Source organism: Serinus canaria, chromosome 2 (assembly GCF_022539315.1).
Source record: "Serinus canaria isolate serCan28SL12 chromosome 2, serCan2020, whole genome shotgun sequence".
NCBI classification, from domain to species: domain Eukaryota; kingdom Metazoa; phylum Chordata; class Aves; order Passeriformes; family Fringillidae; genus Serinus; species Serinus canaria.
The window spans coordinates 14798291-14817315 of NC_066315.1; the positions used below are offsets into that span (position 1 = coordinate 14798291).

The 19025-nt window shown below is 37.1% G+C and overlaps 1 protein-coding gene across 9 annotated transcripts in view; it reads left to right on the forward strand.

Moving 5' to 3' along the window:
* ARHGAP12 (Rho GTPase activating protein 12) overlaps positions 1-19025 on the forward strand; it is a 75185-nt gene that overhangs the window by 31650 nt on the left and 24510 nt on the right. For 6 of the 9 annotated variants that reach the window (XM_030228547.2, XM_030228552.2, XM_030228531.2 and 3 more), the window contains exons 3-6: positions 475-738; positions 5732-5872; positions 7446-7526; positions 15785-15910. In XM_030228547.2, coding sequence (XP_030084407.1) covers positions 475-738; positions 5732-5872; positions 7446-7526; positions 15785-15910 — 612 coding nt within the window. The remainder of the gene's footprint in view (positions 1-474; positions 739-5731; positions 5873-7445; positions 7527-15784; positions 15911-19025) is intronic. The other 3 variants (XM_050970803.1, XM_050970802.1, XM_050970804.1) reach the window with 3 other exon arrangements.

Genomic DNA, 19025 nt, shown 5'->3' on the forward strand with positions numbered 1-19025 from the left:
ATTCACCATCACTGTATCAGCGGTGAGGTGGAAAGGCTGGGGAACAATCTTTGACTAACAAGTGGCATCTCAGAAATGCTGTGTATTGTCTTCAACAAGATCACATTACTTACAGTTTCTGAGCAATACATGAACTGTAAAGCAGAAATTTTTCAGCAAGGCATGGCAAGCATATAATTTATTGATGACAATTCCAGCGTATTTCAAATCCACTGTAAGACATAATTATCAGCTGTCATCAGGAGGAATGCTGAAAAATTGGTTCAGTATTAAATAAATATGGCTTGTGATATCTACCTTAGAATTAAGAATCTAATGTTCTTACACCCCAGCATTTTATGGCTGTCCTTTGTGCTTTTGTACTTAACAACAAAAGAAGGAGTTTGTTGGTTTGTTTTACTATTGCATTCTGATTTGTAAGGGAGCATTCAAAAATTCATTTGCTCGTTAACAGTGCATTTCTTCTCTCAATAGCCAACTACTCCACCAAGCCAAGGGAGGCCTGATTCACCAGTTTATGCTAACTTACAAGAACTGAAAATATCTCAGTCTGCACTTCCACCTCTACCTACAAGTGCTCCAGTCCAAATAAATGGGGAATGGGAAACCCATAAAGATACAACAGGACGCTGTTATTACTACAACAGAGGATCACAGGAGCGAACCTGGAAACCTCCGCGGTGGGCCCGAGATGCAAGCATTAATAAAGGGGATTCCCAGAGCCATGCAGATCATGAGGTAGTTCCTTCTGAGATCAAAAGCAATGAGATTGTAATGCATATGAATGGTCTTTTGTTGTGGAATTTGGTATCTCTTGGTTTTGAGGCGTCAAGGAGTGTCTTCCTTTGTCTTTTTGGTTATGTGTCTTGGTATGAAGTGGTCAGCAGTTTCACTCTTGAGTTGCTTTTGTGTACAGGAATGTGTACGTGATCTGTGTGGAAGAGCAGCAACTTGTAAAAATGCTAGTGTAAAAACAGCCCCATAGCAGATCCTGCTACTTTTGACTAGATTACATTCAGATTGTGAACATATTCTTTAGGTATATCAATGGATTTTTTTTCATTATGAAAAAGTTCTGCTTTTGCAAAGCCTTTTGGTAAAACTTTGCTGCTGACCTTGCTTGAGATAGTTGAAGCTTACTGTGAAGTTATTTATGTTAAAAGATGATTTGGACTAATATTTGAGGTGCCAATTTATTCCATGCAGCCAGTTGCTAGGGAAAGTCTGATCGTGAAGTGTGTATATCTGAACTGCAGTGGTTCAGATAAAGCAAAGAAATAGTTGAGATGGATATTACTATTTAGATATGCTTAAAATAGTGTTCTTGTGTGTCCAAACAGTACTGAGGTTAACCAGTTTCCTGATGGAAAGAGAAAGCAAATATTTATCTAAAAGTCTTCTACATATTTCACTTCTATATTCCTTTTTCATATATATATATATATATATATATAGTTTTGGAGTTTTGGTGTATTTTCTCCTGAGGCAGCTATATATAGTGTCTCTATATATAATATATATATCTCTAAACTATGAAAGGAGAGTTTAGTTTTAAAATTGAATTGTGGACTGCTCAAAATTTTGTGATTGCTGGAAGCCTGTCACAGAAGTCTACCTCTGGAAAGGCAGTAACAGGAACAGGTGAGAAAGGGAAATGGAAACCTTTCATTCCCTTTGGCACTGGTCTTTATAGCAACTGTGACATCTACAAGCATTTAAATAGCCAAATTTTCTTGCCTCGGGCTAATGGCAGCAACAGGCAAACAGATGGAATGTTTATGCCTGTCCCTTTGGTATCTCTGGTGATGGTCTCTTAATTTGTCACTGACTGTCCTTTTGCTGGCTAAGACTGGTTTTAGTCTGGGTAAGCAGATTGCTTCTTTGAGTAGTGATTCTCCTTGTCCTGGTAGTGGCTTTCTCATTGTTGTAGTTCCATCTCCTAGTAATCATTTTTCATTGTTGTAGTTCTTCCTTCTTTTCATGGAAGGATTGCAAGAGTTCTTTCTTACTCCCCATATGCAAGCAATCCCTCTGACTCCTGCTCATACATCTGTACCATCACTTCACCACATGGTTGCATCTTTGGAATGCTTGATTTTTAATTTACATTATAAAAATCACCCATAAGTTTTCATCTCAGTTCTTCTGTTTATTTGTGATGCTTCAGGTATCACAAGTTGGCCATCAGACAGTTATGTCTATCAAGTTTTCAATCTTTGTGAGACCAGTGGAGATACATGTTTTGATTTTTAACTAGACACTAAGTCTGTATTTCCAGTAGCATAAGCTACTTAGGTAATTTGTGTCTTGAGTGGGTTATCAAAATATGGTAGAAGAGATACACACTGCATGGTCATGTCAATCCATTTACCAGCAGTCATGTTTTGATTTTGAAGCTGTCTTTCCCCCCACCCCTCTTTTGTTTTGTTTCTTTTCTGTTCTACATTTGGGAACATGCTTCACACTCCACTGTTCATGTTCCTTTTTGGAACCTCTGGGTATTTAATCCAATGTAAAGTAAAAATTGAGATCCAAGCCTGAGCTACAGGAAAATGTAGGGCATCTCACATTTTGTCTGATTAGGAAAAGTTAGAGCTAATATATCTTAATAATTATAAGCTGGCTTTTATGCTAGCCTGAGTTATGCTCTTTCAATAATAAAAAAGTACATGCAGAAGGATTAAAAGCTAGTTTCTAATGATTTGTCCTCAGAGGAGCTTGTGTTGTATTAGGTAGCAAAATGGAAGGTGATGTAAAAATGAGAACTGAGAGATCAGATATTCTAATATATGAGTAATATATGAAACATGACATAGTTTATAGTTGGTCTTTGAACTTTGTGACTAGGAAATCAAATTTTATTGGATAATTAAAAAGAGGCAGAATTGTACCTTATTTGCCGAAGTAGCTGGTCACAGACATGGCACAAAGAAAACAGTTGTGGGTCATGACAGTTAAATGGATGTTATATGTTACATGGATGGGATATGGGGAAGCAGTGAAATCTTATGGACAGGGCCTGTAAGAAAGTGTATAAGGCTTTAAAATTACAGATAAAATGTATTAGAGGCAGTGATTTGTTGATGTATCTGAGGAAGGAGTGCTTAACAGTAGCTAGGAGGAATTTGTCTAGTGAAGTGATTTAATTAAGTTGAACTGTAAAAGGAACGAGATGTCACAATATCAGAGAAGACAAACCTTTAATACCTGGATAGGAGATCGTAATGTGAAGTAAACATCCACAAATTACCCAACAGCTGTAGAAAAGCAATGGGTTTTAATTGAATTTCAAAACTAGATTTTAAATCATGTCCAGAATGTGATTTCACTTCATGGTTTTTGTTTTAATATAAACAAATGGTAATAAAGGGATGGTAGCTTCCTTAATTAGTATTCTTCCTGATTATTTTCACTTTCACAAGTAGTAGTAACGTTAAAAGCTAGAAAGGTGAAGTGATAGAAGGGGCACAGTAGCTGTTCCTAGTAAGTGCTTGGTGATGAACAGAAAAAAGCCAAGAATGTCAATAGAAGCAATGCTGTGGGGGACCTTTTCTGTAATTCTCCTTAATGTCACAGCAAAGTTCTTATAAGGTGTAGGGTTGGGCACCTGTCTGCTTAAGATGGGTTTATTTAATGTGGGATAGTGTAACTGGGGATGAGACTTGAGATAAAGCTTGGGCAATATGAAAAAAACATACAGGCAGTTAATGCTGAAAAAGTGTTGAAAGTGAAATTGAAAGCTGAGGAAAGTGGTTTAGCCAATGTTCTATAAACTGTTCATGCAGCTTTAGCAGCTGTTCCTGACAGCTGAGGAACAAGGAATGCCTTGGCTTGGTAAAATTTGTAATAACTCAGGAATTTTGTTGAAGTTTAGGTCTGCAAAGGTACAGGATATGAGTTAAGCCTTGCAGCATCTAAATTATTACTATATGAATGCTATGCAGATAGGCACATTAACATTCCTAATATACAGCAGTGGTTTTTCTAGGAGAATTTTCATTTTTAGGTCCTCTGTTTAGTTTTATCTGTGTAGGGTGTTTCTTCAGTATCAGGAGCTGCTTGGAAAAGGCAAATACCAGTGTATTATATTATTAGGTCATACTCTCTGTAGATAGTAATAATAACAATGTCCAAAGTCTTCCACTTTGATTTACCATATATCAATGCAATTAATATTTAACTATTTAAACCATGTAAACTTAAGTACATGTATACAAATATAGTTATCCTATGAAACAGTAGTTCAAATGGGGCCAATAGCACCCTTGGCAACTCTTCAGTCTTAATTCTGCAAGTGTAAAAATGGGATTGAAGACTCCCCCTACCCTGCTGCCTTTGCTCTACTCCCCTCCCCACAGTGGTTAGGAATTGGCAGATGAGAATTTCACATTGCATTGCCCCGTGTGCAAGGGAGGTAGCACTGGTTAATCCATAGTTTATATGCTCACATTTTGTAAGCCGTAGAGGATGTTTGCATTTTTTCATGTTCCTTAATTAATGGTCTAAAAATTTCCTGTGGGTTTTCCTGTACTTGGTAAACTGGGTCAGTTAAAGGACTGTGTGTCATACAAGTGGTAAGGTACTCAGAATAGTAACACCAAAAACCTACACAGAAATCATTTGGATATGTCACTAAACATAAAGTCTTTAAACCCACTGATTTTTTAAAACTGGGGAGTTTCTGATAATTGAGTAGTTTTTGTAAGACTTGATTTTTTTTTGAGAGAGGTTTTTTCCTATTTAAAATTGAAATTGTGTCTCTCTCCTGCCTTACATTTTTTCTTAAAATGCTTATGCCAATATTATTGAACCATAGTATTTTATTAGTTTCTGAGTAGCAGGGTGTCTTAAATATTTTTCTTTCTGCTAGCTGAGGATCCAAGACACTGTGAAAGGAAATCTACATAGAATTCATCAGGAGACCACAGCATAGAGATGTTGTGGGAGATGAAAGAAGGGAGGGTTTTTTTTGATGCATGGAGTGGATGCTTAGAATAAGACTACAGTATTAGCAGGGGGATGAACAAGGTTTATGGGGGAACAGAAATTGTTTGATGTGTGTGTAAAACCTTTTCTCTGCGATACACATCAAACTTGTTCCTAGGATAATAATTGACTTCTACCTTCAGGAAACAATTTTTCACCTCAGCTAGCTGTGTCTTGTGGAAGGGCTTGCTTTTGCAATGCTCTTTGTCGTGTGCATCAGAGTTGGAAGGAGGAGGGTGGAAATTCATAATATTTTAAGATGCAGTGGACAAATACTGTAAAATGCTGCCATCTAAGAAGGTGAAACTGGAGTTTCAAGTTGTCCTTAATCACTTCTGTATTTCCAGATGTATTTGAGAAAAGGAGAAGGATTTAGGTATGAAATTAGGGATAGTGGTAGATGGGATGGTGGTAGAAAACTGAGGTAGCAGGGCTCCCAGTTTTTTTTTTTTAAGGCAATGCAGATTACTAAAGCTAACTCTCTTCATCAGTAATGTAAATTTGTAGGAATAAAATTTGGATAGACAAAACCCCTGGAGTTTAAATTTGAGTAGTGAAATCTGATTCTGAAAATACTTTGAATTGTCTGCACTGTAAAAATGCATCTCATTCTCTCATAAGATATAAAAACGTGAACTCCCTGTTTTCATTACTATTCTCTTTCTAGTCAAATAATCTTTGATCTTTCAGATTTTAAAGCGCTTTCATTCTCAAAACTGCCTTGTATGTTTCTGACTACTTGTAGCATCTTTCATCAGAAGAAAACGACCACAGTTCTTGTTACAGCCAGTCAGATAGTCAGTATGGTTCTCCTCCAAAGGGTTGGTCAGAAGAGTTGGATGAACATGGTCAAACCTTATATACCAATGACTATACTAATGAAAAGGTACTTTTTCCTTCTTCTCATCATGTGTTCTAAATCTTTTCCACTAATTCACTTCTAGAAATGAAACCTGCATTTCCAAAAGTGAAGAGCATACCTCAGCACTAGCTCCTTTTGGTTTTTTTAAGTATGCATGAAGCTTTAGCAAGTGAACTGACTTTTTTTCTTATGGATGTTTTTGTTATTTAGAAGAAGTTTTATTTCCAGTAGTGTGTTAGATTATATTTAATGAACATACCACATAAAATGTTTTTGGTTCCTGCCCTCCCCCTTCCTCTTGGTTATGTTTCAGGAACAGAATTCATACCAAAAAGTTTTTCTTACTGTCTTTTAAGAGCTGCTCTTGTCTACATAGACCTTCTAGTTAAGATGTTTTCAAACTGAATGTAATTCTGCTTTATTGCTTTCATAATTTCCTTTATTAGCAATTTTTTTTAACTACTGCTTTCAGATGTAGACAAACTTCTTGATTAAACTACAGCCATATCAGCAGATTTATGCCCTGTTTTTACTATCTAATTGCTAATGACAACTTACTGTGATTCTGGGCATGCCACAAAAATTTCTCCCACTAGGATAAATTACAGTATTTTTTTATATTTGTAAAGCAGTCCATTTTTCCAGTTGTTCACTGAAGTTGCATTTTGAGTTTTTTTAACTTCTGAAGTTCACTGAGTCAGTACTCTATGATATTTATAGCACCTATTCTTGAGTTGAGTTAGGCAAGTTTTATTTGCAAGAATTTTCTAAGTAGTTAGATGTTTTTTGTCAGTTTTAGAATTTTATTCTCTTTAACCAGTTTCTGACAAACATCTGTAAAGCACAGTCCTATAATTTAGCAAATATGCAGCCTTCTTTTTTAATTGCACTGGAATTGATAAAAACCAGCCTTTCCTACCACAAACAGTTATAGAAAGGCAATCTTGTGAAACCTGCTTGAGGCAAGAGCCTTGCTGTGAGTGTTTCTGTGTTTTTCTGCAATCATCTTGTTGAATTTTTCTCATTACAATTATTTTCTTTCTGCATGACCAGTCCCAGTTGTCATGGGTTTTTGTCTTTGATTGTGGGAGGTGCTTGAAGAGGTTACAGGAATTATAGTGTCTTCTTTGTGATTTCTCTAGGGACTGCATCTCATATTTCCATTGATGTTTTTAAAAAGTTGTTCAATTAGTGCATAAATCTCTCATCAGCAGTTGCTGGTTGAGCTGTTTTTTTGTAATTTTATATATGAGATCCTGGTGCAGATCTGATGGAAAAATTGTGCCTCCCTAAACTGACAACATAATGTTGATAAGAATGAGATATGGCATCTTAAAAAAAAATCTATTTATCACAATCTCTTTTGTGATATTGCTGGACGGTTTTCTGAGGAGTTACAGAAGAAAAAAATCAGGATGCTGAAAACTGTTGCTCTTATTGCAGTCTAACCTTAGTTGGTTAATGGAGGTTGTGCATTAGACACGGCTGAAGTGGATGGCACTTAATTAAAAATTAACTTTAAATCTCAGGTCTCAGAGATTTACTGTTGTGACTGTCACTCTGATTACATTTTCTGTCATCACATTTCTTTCTGCAGTGGATAAAACATGCAGATGAACAAGGTAGACCATACTACTACAGTGCTGATGGTTCCAGATCAGAGTGGGAGTTACCTAAGGTGAGTGACCTAAAAAAGAAACTTCAGCAACTTGGGGCTTTCCCCTCTTCCTAAATATGTGTTCTATCAGGCCTTTAATGTGAGGTATTCACCACCGGAGGACTCAGATATTGCTCTTTGTTATTTATTGCATTTTTGTGGAATTTATGATTATGAAGAGGAAAAGGAAATGAAAGGACATGAAAAATGGATGGATGTAGTTTATTCATATGTCAAAGGAGATCTGGTGTCTTTGTTGAATTGAGCAAAAATTTTATGCAGGGCTGCAAAACAGTATCTGTGATTTTGCTGTGATGAAGAAAACCTGTATAGGAAAAAGGAGAAATCTTCACTGAGAAACTGTAGTCTATTTTTAGAACCCTCCAAAGTACTTATGCAAACAAGTGTTGAAAAAAAAATGTTTCAGCAGAATTTTTTTGGTATTTTTGAGGATGGCACAGTTTCACCAGAATTGTGTTCTGGTAATTATTAATTTTGTAGTGAAAATAAAAATTTGTAGGGAAGTGACAGATCTGGGGACACTTGGTAGTCTGAGGATGTATCTAAAGCTATTTAATTCTCATTCACTTCAAAAAACTGGGCATTTGTCATATGGATGTTGTTATGTATGTCTTCCCTGCCATTGTTCAATACTACATAAAAAGCTGTGGCCATTAAAAAAATTGTTTCACACAAAACTGTGTGCATAAATATATGAAAAAGCATGTTTCTCCATTATTGTCTTATCAGTATAAAAATCAGAGTCTTGAGTCACTTCCACTTAGAAAGGAGCAACCTTAATAGGTAGTGCTTTCATAAGCACTTGTGAGAAAATATTTATATGAAAATTAGAAATGAAGTAATATACTAAGCTGTTTTGTTGTGTCAGTAGAAGAATGTGCATTGGAATCACTGAAGAGTTGAGCTAGCTTTGAGAATTCTCCTGTGTCAGTCTGATGTGTTAGTTAAATTTTGTAACATGTCTCAATGTAACAATATCATCTGTACCTATTGGTTTTAAAAGCTGTTTAGCTTTTGATTAGTTACTGGATTTATTAGAAGTCTTAAAATCTGGTTTTACCAGAAGCCATTGTCTTAAAATCAGTTTTTACCAGAAGCAATTGTTACTTCTGTATGTATAATTGAAATAATTTTGGGGAATAATGTCATGAGTACTTCATTCTATGACTTGTGCTGTGCAGAAATTTTTGACTTGGAGGAAATTGTGTTTCACAAAAATAGATTGAGTTAGGATTTGAATTAAATAGCAAATTGCCTTTAATCCAATTAGAATAAGTCACAAAGGTAATCCAGAACCATTACCTGAGGTACATTAGGAGGCATAAGGGTGTGGGTGTAGTATTTGTTTAATAATGCACGTTAGTGATTCTAAACAAAGACTGAGTTCTGTTGTTTTAGTAGCCACTTCCAAAATGAAACATAGCCTTTGGTTTGTAATTTGTGATCTCAAAGTGACCAGATAATATTAGGAATTTTCCTTGAAAATTATTTCCTATAATTCATTTGGGTGGAATGTACTTTTTAATTCCTTCTTGAAACTAGTAAATCTTGACTGGCAGCAAACATAAGGTTAACAGAACAAAATGAGCGATTGACTCTTAGATTCAGAATCCTTGGCTTTTAGCTTTCAATTCTGTGGAATAGATTAAATATTTCAACAAAAGATTAAGCTAGTTTATGTAACTATATATTTGAAGACGTTATGCTTGTGAGTAATTAAGCATGACTGAAGATTAGTCTCTCAAAGACCTTGCTGAAGCTGGTTATAAAGTACTTAAAACAAACGAATTAAAGAACACTCAGACCACAAAACTGCTTCGAAGAAAAAGAATCTATGTTGAAAGTTCCCTTGAGCAGTGAGAGAAAACCATAGAAAGATCTCAGCATTGTAACACTTGCTTAAATGAAAAGTAAGTTGCTAGGAACAACCCTACTCTTGCTCAGTTTGGTGGGTTTTTTTTGATTTTGTTTTTTTTTTATCCTCAGTGTATTTAGCACAAATGTTGCCTTCCAAATCTTGTGAAATAAAGTGATATAATAGCATGGTCATGTAATACTATAAACCAGAAAAAGAATAGAATCTTTTGTTAGATGGTTCTTAATAATCTGGATTTCATTAGAACTAAGAATGGTTCAGAGATTTCTGGAAATAGCACACTAGCTGAGCTAATACTGTGACATTAAAAATCTTCAGAGTAATAGAATTAACTATAAATGTGCACATGCTTGGGAATAACACTCTGTTCTTGTATGTGTGTTAAAAATTGTGAGGGTATATTTTGTGAAGGGAGGACAGTTACAAAACAAATTACTTTAGACAGTCTCACAGAAAGCCCTCCAGTCATGTGGATTTAAATAACATCTAGGAATAGCTGGATGCCTCTGGCTAAAAATGATGTTTCAGATGCAGTAGCTTTGACAACTGCTGAAAAGTCTATTAAGGCTCATGATGAGTGTGACCCAGCTTTCTGCAGAGGAAGAGAAGAACATACTGAATTAATCTTTAAAATGGATAATACTAATTTAATCATAGTTTCTGCTAGATCCTGCAGAGGACTGATATTTGTCACCTGCAGTATTCTGCTGTATTCAGTTTTTGGTTCTTGCCAATTATTAAAAAAAAAAACCAAAACAACCAAAACAAGCAACAAAAAACCCCAACGAACAAGCAATTTAAAGTTACATGATAAAATATGTTTATTTCCTGTTTAGTGAAAGAATACTGTCTAAATTCAGTTTAAGAAGGGCTACAACCCTATTCCAGAAACATAGTTTTCTAATAGGAGTTCTATGACTTAAGCAAATGAGAAATCTTTAGTAAGGGTAAGGGGCATTAAACTCATCTCAGGAGTTAGAACTCACGAATTTCTGAAGTTTCAAGAAAAGTTAACCTAAGTGACCAAAAAAAAAAAAACCATAAAAAAAACCCCCAAAACCCAGAAAAACACCAAACCCAATGTGGGAAATCGAATAAATATCAAAATGAATAGCTCAAATAAGAGTTATAGGGGATAACCTCATAAAAAGTAGAGATTAAAAATCTCTCAGATTTTCAAAATGCATTCTTAGGCCAACACCTGACATAAGAGCATGATGTTTGGCCTTCCTCTGGGCAAGCTCACTGATCCAAGAGTAGCCTTTGGAAGAGAAATGTGTCTACTGTAAGCCTCTGGAGTGAATTCAGTTTGAGTGTTAATATTTACAGACTGTGATATTGAAATTGTCTGTGTTCTTCTCACAAATTCCTGCAGCATAAGCTCTCCTTGCTGTATCCACAGAGGAAGGAGTAGCTGGAGGAGTTTCATTTTTGGCAGTGTTAATGGACCAGCAGTCTGTGAATTCACTCTGTGCACTGCCAGCATGGGGGGTGAGCTCAGGGGCCTCAGTTCTGGTACTTGGTGATGGTTTTCCTGATGGAGACCTGAAAACTGTCAGAGCATGACAGCTGAAAAAATTACAGTAAAACAGGGGTCAGGTAATGTCAGAAACATATAATGCAATTAAATGGTGAAGGAAAATAAATAGAAGAACGTGTAAATAAAACTTGGTTGTCTTATGGTAAATTTGTCTTGTTCTGAGCTGTGCTGCTGGATTTGAAGTTTACCCTGTGTGCTGGTGTTTGAGTCTACTGCAAGTCAATGAACTAGGCAGTTTCATTAGCAGTAGTGACATTCTTGTGCTTAAATTTGGGATTGGCTGGTGAAAGTTGAGACAGCCTCAGTTGGTGTGAAGATCCAGGTGGTTTTTACCAACACAGGTTGTTAAAAAAACAAACCCGAGTTAAGGATGAGAAGGCAGTCATGGGTTTTTCCCCTTTCTCTTTAATATCTGTATTTCTACTCACAAATCCTGGTCTGATCTTCCTCATTTGTCCTGGGGTTTAGTGGCTCCCACCTCCCCCAGCCTTTGCTTGGGCACACAGCAGGACCTGTGGCAATCAGCAAGGACTTGGGGCAGCTCATCAAAGATGAGCAGTCTTGGTGACCTTGAGGATTAAAAGTTGAAGCAGTGGATGTCCAAGACAGCAGAGTGAACAAAGTGGGTTATCCAGAGGTGTCTTCAGTCATTGGTACATCTGAGCTCGAGCTGCTTGTCCCAGTGGTCTCATTCTGCCTGGGTTCTGTTCCTTCTGTGTGGGTGAGGCCTCCAGCTACTGCCACCCTGACATGCTCTGGCAGAGAAATCTTCATTCCTTAGAGAAAGGAAGGGAATGAAATCCCTTAAGAGGGCAAGAATAGTCCTATTTATAAGAAAAGCAAAAGCTGTAACATAGGTGTTACCTCTATCACAACAACAAAAAAGTTTATTCAAAGCCAAGGACAGTAGGAGCACTAGAAAGTAATTTTGTTCTGAGTAGTTCTTAATTTATGGAAGGTTCTTCTATTTCAGACAGTCTTTTGGGACAACTATAACAAATAACATATATGAGGTGCTAAAGGGTACTAGGGTAGCACAATGTTTTTAAATGCTGCTGTTTTGAATTTGATTGTAGTAAGGTTGTCTAAAATGCTTCACTTCATGTCTTTACCAGCTTTCAGTATTGGTTGCTTCCCAGTCTTTTCTCCCTTAGCCCACCCACTTCCTTTGTCCGGCTGAAGTTGTTGCTAACACAAACCAAGAAGAATAGTTTTTCTGTTTCTTAAAACTGACAGATCCGTGCCATCTCTGTAAGAATGGGGACAACTGCTACAAATAACTTGGAGGTGTTACATTTGTTTCAGCCACAATTAGGCTGGGACAGAGCCTTGAGCCATGCCCTATATCAGCTTAAAATTTAATAGAAATCACTCAGCCAGTTGAGAAGGTTAGAAAATTTTATACTGAAGCAAAGAAAGCCTTTAAGTAGCTGGAGAAGGTATTGAACAAATTCAGCAATGAAAAGAATACTGTGACCTAAATTTACACCACTGGTGTCTTTGAACTACAGCAAGAACTGTTTCAAAAAAATCCCTGTTTTGCTTGGTGTGTGCAGTCACGGAATGAACAATTTGCTCATGTGCCCCCTGTGTGATAAGAGATGCTCCCAATGGAATGGGGAGCAAGATGGGGTGATGTGCCAGAGGGGTTATTGTAATGGGACAAATCTGAGTTTGTGGAGGATTTCCAGTGAGCAGCAGTGTGTAAATGTGGAGTTGTGGTCTACATTTTAAAAAGCTTTAGTGTTAGGAAACGAACACTGCACCCTAAGAAGATGCTGGTAAGGCACATGGTGTAGCAGGGGTTGTCCCACCAGGCAATGTGTAATCTTGAATGGGTCAGTTTTATTGCAGAGGACAGTCTTGCCTGATCTCTGTCTTCAGGATCACGCCAAGTCTTAGGCATAGAAGGCTTGCTTATGGTTATGTAAAACCAAGATTTTGTTTGAGGGAAGGCAAGCCCAGCCTAGTTTCTGGTAAACAATGGTGAATACTGCAAATGCAGGAGGAGAGAGAGCAGCTCCTGTCATGTAGGGGTCCTGTAGAGCATCAGGGAACCAACCTGAAGCTGTTCTGCAAGGCTTTTTGAAGTGAGGTTGGGTGGGACAGAGCAAAGGGTAGCAGGGTGGTGTCACCCAAGCAGGCAAGCCTTCTTCTGGCCACCTCTCCCTGGCCAGTGCACACTGCCTGGTCCAGGGTGGTGAGTTCTACTGGGCAATGTGGAGTAGGAAGAGGTGTCTCTGTCTCTCCCTGGTTCTGTTTGGACATTACAGACCAATTCATTTATTTTAAAAGTGAAGACTTTTGTCTTGAGCCCAGAAACACAAAACTTTTTATTTCCACATCACCCTTCCCCACAGTGTTTTTTACTACTTATAATGAATAAAACAAACAAAAAACCTCATAGACATTGAGAAAAAGAGATTTACTTGAAGTTTCTATTGTGAAAAAATGGGGCAAAAATGTCAAATGTTCCCTTTAAAGACTTGTCAGTTTACTAATGCTGTTTGTATCACCAATGCAAATTATTTAATCTGCTAAGATTCACAGAGCTAAGTGTTCCTGAGTTGTTAGCAGTGCTTTGTTGATGAGCTCCATATACTGTTGTTTTGCTTTCTTGTTAAATATGTTTAGTAAAACTTGAATTTCATGTTACAGTTCCTTTTCCCTTCCAGGTGGGGTTGTTTGTTAGAGAGGTTAACTCCTGTGGCTTGTGATAGTATCAAAGGCACCGTTTAAATACAGATCACCTGTGCCCCTATCCTAACTTTTAAAATGTACTTAAAGTCAAGATAAATTACTTCAAAATACATATTTGTTTTTTCAATTCCTTGAGTTTCTCAAATGGAAAGTGCATGGAAGATTTCCATAAATAATGTATACCAGTGTCAGTAATGTGTAAATCTATTTCTGAAATAAACAGTTCTGTTTCATAGCAAGAAATGTGTTGGAACTGCCTACCTAAATGGGTTAGAGCTGCTGCAAGGAATGCTGTTTGTTGCCTCCTTTGTGATTTAGACATAGTTTCACTGGAAGTTATTTAGATTTTAGTTTTGCTGGCAGGCAGTTTTGCTGCACGTTGCTCAGCACGTGCTGCTGTGGTTTGGGTTGCAGGAGCTCTGGCAGAGTGGATATTTCCTTTACAAGAAAGCAAACCTGCACTAGGGTCCTTTCAGCATCTATCACAGCTCAGCTCTGGATTTAACAAGGAGACAAACTGAGAGCTGGTTAAACCTCACCACTGTGGGGAAGCAGTTGTCATGTGAGTGGAAATGTGCTGAAGCCAGAACAAAGGCAGGCTCAGAAGTGATTTTCTGCAGTGATAGCTGATCTGTTTCTGAATGTACATGAACTACCAGATTTTATTCTCAATACTGCAACATCCGTTCACTTGGGAGTGTTTTATTAGTTTTGTGCATATTAAAATAATGTAACAAAATGCTAAAGTTATTTGGCTTTTAAGCATCTGTTGGCTTATTGGAGCATTAACTCTGTTCTTAGTAACCTACAAAGCTAACTCAAGCATTGTGAGTGCTATAGCAGTAGTAATGCTGGTTCTTTATTTGGGCAATAAATATAACTGTATTATGCAATTTTGGTTAGATTTAGTGTTTATGTTGTTTAGGTTAAACTTTGCCATGCTTTGTTGGTATGTGCAGGTATAGGTTGTTTGGTCTTTGAACAAGTGAGGCTCTAAGCTTATAGCAGGAATCAGTAGCAAAACTGTAGAACTCCTTGTCCTTGCAGAGATTATTGCTTTAGCCTTCTCAGGTAAAAGTGACACTTCACTTTTCTTTGTTATTTCCTACCTAGTTCATTCTAGTGCTTTATGTCACTCTACAAATGCTGCCCTAAGTTTCTTTCTATGTGCAGATTTCAGTCTTTTGATACTGTATAAAAGAATGAGATTTTAATAAATCACTTAAAGCTCCCATACAATGATGTTGTCTTTTGTGCTTTCAGTATAACACTGTCTGAAATATTTTTAGAATTTTTTACAATGTATTGGGATGATGTAAAATGGCAACACTATTAATGAAAAATATGCTGCACTTGTGAGAACTGGTTAAATGCTGTGTCCTTCTCATGACCCTCACATTTTCTCAGCAAGTTTGCATGCTCTTGAGTTACTAGAAAACCTATGACAAATATGGTCTCTTCTTGGTTGTTACAATTCTGCTAAGTGTTAAAAATATTTCCTTCTAAATATTTATCTTCCATGCTTATGGTATGTGTACATTTGTATGTGGTAAGTACATTCCAAACCAGCAAATTATTTTATAAGCAATTTGATGTGTTTATTCTGTGTAAAATTTGATGTGTTTATTCTGTAAAAGCAAATCCTCACCCTCATGTCTCCTCATCCTAGGCATCCCAAATCTTCCTGTCAGAGTCATACCAGGCAATCATAACAATCTAAATATTGTTAGGATCACAGGTTTTCTTTTTCTTACACAAGAACTGGTCAGGTGGTGTAGTACTGTCAATGCAATATGAAGAGTGAATGTTGAAACTTGTATTTCCTGTAATTCCTTGGTGGTACTCAGTGCCCTGTTGGGTTGCAAGATCAGCAATGTATGCTGCAGGAGAAATCAAACATCTCTCTGCCAACTGAGAGTATTATCCCAACATGCCAGTCTTAGCTACTGATTCAGAGAAGACTATAGGAGAAAGGAGAATTCTGAAGACTAAATGCAAAATAAAACCAAGGCTGTTTTCACACCCTTGGGTGGTGACATCAGGAGTCTGAAAGTTTGCACTCTTTAGGCATATGAGTGGTATGTCCAGGTCTTGTTTGCATGAATTAGATTCTATTTACAATTTTATTTTTCTTTTTTTTAGTATAATGCTTCACCACAGCAGCAGAGAGATATAATAAAGAGTAGGAGTCTGGACAGGAGGCTACAGGAACCAATAGTTTTAACAAAATGGAGGCACAGCACAATTGTGCTGGACACCAACGACAAGGTAGGAGCAAGTTATCAGCATGCTGAAATGCCACTTGTTTCTGATGTGTGGCACATTAAATGTACCAGAAGTTACTATGCCTGATTTTCTGAGTTTCATTTCTCTTTCGGTCTCTTGTATCATTTTGTATAACGTGCAGCAAAAACAAGGGCTGTTCAATAACTTCACTACTGTTACTCTGTGAATAGTAGCTCTTTTATTGTCCTTGAAGTATTTTAACTAGTGTTAGTTCAGGGGAAAAGCAGTGCATGGTTACAACAGGGTTGTAATTTTGTTATTGAAGGGCAGAGGAGGGTACCGAAAGTGCTGAAACATTTGGCTTTGGTCCCCTCCACAGCTGAGCTGGTGTTTAGCCTGAAAAATGCTGTGGGCTAGTAACAACAAAAGCTGTTTTCTGCCCATTCTTAGGCATGTTCTCAGTAGTCTTTTTTGGGCTGTACAGTAAGAAGTGCTGATTAGGCCAGCAAGGAGACAGGGCTTTTCCCTTGCTCTGCCTCTGCTTTGACCTTTTTCCTTGCCATTTCTTCTTGTGCTGGGCCATTCTGCCCGTGGGTCAGGAGAGCTGATGTGATCTGAGCAGGGAGGAACTGAAATGGGTGATGTACAGTGGTGATATGCTGGTTTCTGTAACTTCACTGCAGTCCATCCCAAGATACCTGGAAAATGAAACTTGGTAGTGCTGAAATCTTAGCACAAACTTCTCAGAATGAAATACCAAGAAATGGCATTGTAAGCTCCCTTTTCCTAAAATTTATAGGGAAAAAAAATTACTGCAGATTTGAAAATGTAAGGAAAAGCCTATTAGTGGCCTTGTGTAATCACAGATGTCAAAACCAAATTTGAATGGACAAAACACAGTAGTTGTAATGACAATGGATCTGCTGCCCAGAACCTTACTTGCTCGACCTGTTGTATCCATTTTAAGGGACTTGCTTTCCATGAGCTGACTTAGCTCTTCGGAGCAGGATTTATTGGATTTGATCTTGAGCTTTTGAGTTGTCACTTTGGGATGTATCATGTGTGGTGCTGAGGAGGCAGTGGGCCGTGCTTGGCTGGAGACTTTGCACCTCTGGGCATTAATTCAGCTCCAGTGGTTCTGAGATCCTGCTGCTGCTCCTTTCCCCTCCCTCCTCCTCCTCCTCTGCCTCATGCATCCTTCTGTACTCAGTGTGTTGTGGCACTCCATGAGACACAGCCTAGATGGAGCCCTGATAAATCAAAGCTGAGTGGACACTTCTAGCCTCGTGTGCAGGTTATGCTTCGCAGGTATGAACGATTTTGTTGGAGATAGCTTGAACTTCTGGCTTCGCTTTTAAGGAAGACTTTCAATTTTTTGGCATAAGATGTACTGCTGTTTTGGAAAGAACTTTATGTAGTGCTGCACTGAATGGAGAAGCTTTTGTAAAACATTAAATAAGTGGAGGTGTTTACATTTCTTCAAGGCTCAGTGTTCACATATCGAGAACTTAAACCTAGTGAAGCAAGCATTAAAATGCACAAATGTTATGGGTAATAACCAAAAGAAACTCTATTTGGGCTGCTTTTGTGAAGTCTTAAGTCAGCAGCCTAAAGCTCCTTTAACAGTTTCCAAACATGTAGGCAGCATGTGTTTTTTTATTGGTGAGAAGAAAATAGCTTATATGGAGCACAACATTAAGGCTTAGGGAAAATTTAAAACATGTAGTGGAACAATAAACTAATGCTTTATGGAAATACAAATAATTTTTAGTTCATTAATGCAGCTGTTTTATTACCACTAGCAGGCACACTGTTAATATATTCTGCTTTAAATTAGTATGTGGAAAGGGAATGTTTCATTAACACAAATACTGGATTTCTTGTTCCAGAGTTGCTGTTGCTTTATGAAAGCTACCTCAAATTCAGAATGAAGTAGAAAGGAAAGCAACTGGTATTTGTCTGGGTGGCCACATGAACCCCAGGCTTTCTTTTTAGCTGTCACCTAGGGAAGCTGTTTTCTGGTTTTTTTCTTTATTTTGTTTTTTTCCTGGAAAAACAATGGAACTCAACTGTATGAAAATAGGGCAGTCAAAAGAATACTTGAAATGTGTCAGAGTGAAAGTATGGGTTGCAAGGGCTCATGAGAATTTGATTATACCAAACATACTGGTTACCAGTTTATTGCCTGTGGCACATATCTGGAAATAGCCATCAGCTAAAAAATTTGATAAGCATAGGAAAAAATACCTTCTTGGGGGAGACAATTGATTTTCTTAATTTGAACTTTTTTTTTTTTCCTTTGCAGACATCTGAAAATATGGAACATTTAGGCTGTTCTACTTATGAGTGCTAAAGTTCTCTGTTATTGTGCTACTAAAAGAACTAGTGGGCCTCTTCTCTAGGTAGATTTGCAAGTGAATTTTGAAGCACAAGTTTGCAGAGTCCTATGTAATGCTCCAAAAGCAAACTGGGTTTAGGAGAGCTATCAAGGGACTTAAAAAGTGAGAGGGGGAAAAATGTATTAACAGTAACAGAGAACAAATGATGTTTTTCTTCCATTTGAAATTCTTTACCAGATTTTCAAGCAGTGTGTTTATGCAAGGCAATCATTGCTTCAAAGAAAACAGACATGCCCTTTTTTTTTTTAGTTGCTCCAGATGGGCAATTTTTCTAGTTTTCAGAGATTAAGTATTTTATTTTGGTCTGTAGTTAACACTTCAAAACAAAACCCCAAATCTCTAGAGATTTTCAGTGTTTGATTATAAGGAGATTAATGATCATGAGTCACAAAAATTAATAAAGTTGGTATGTGTTTTTCTATTTATATAATTTTTTATGCTAATCTTGTATTTACTAACCACACAGAAACATATTGTATTCTTTAAAATCTTAGTCTTTGTATATGGTATCTTGTAATCAGCCATTATTTTACATATACATCATAATTTGATAGCAATGTCATACAAAAAATTTACCTCTTGATAAGGCTTTGCTTGAAGCTGATGCAGCATGTATTAACACTTTTTTCAGATGGTTATGTACTAATTAACCCAGTTTGAGTGTTGTCTGTAAACCTTGTAAGAACACTGTTTAGTAAGTAAGTTTAAAATATAACTGAGAATATTATGAATGCCTAAAAGAAGTACTTTTCTAATCC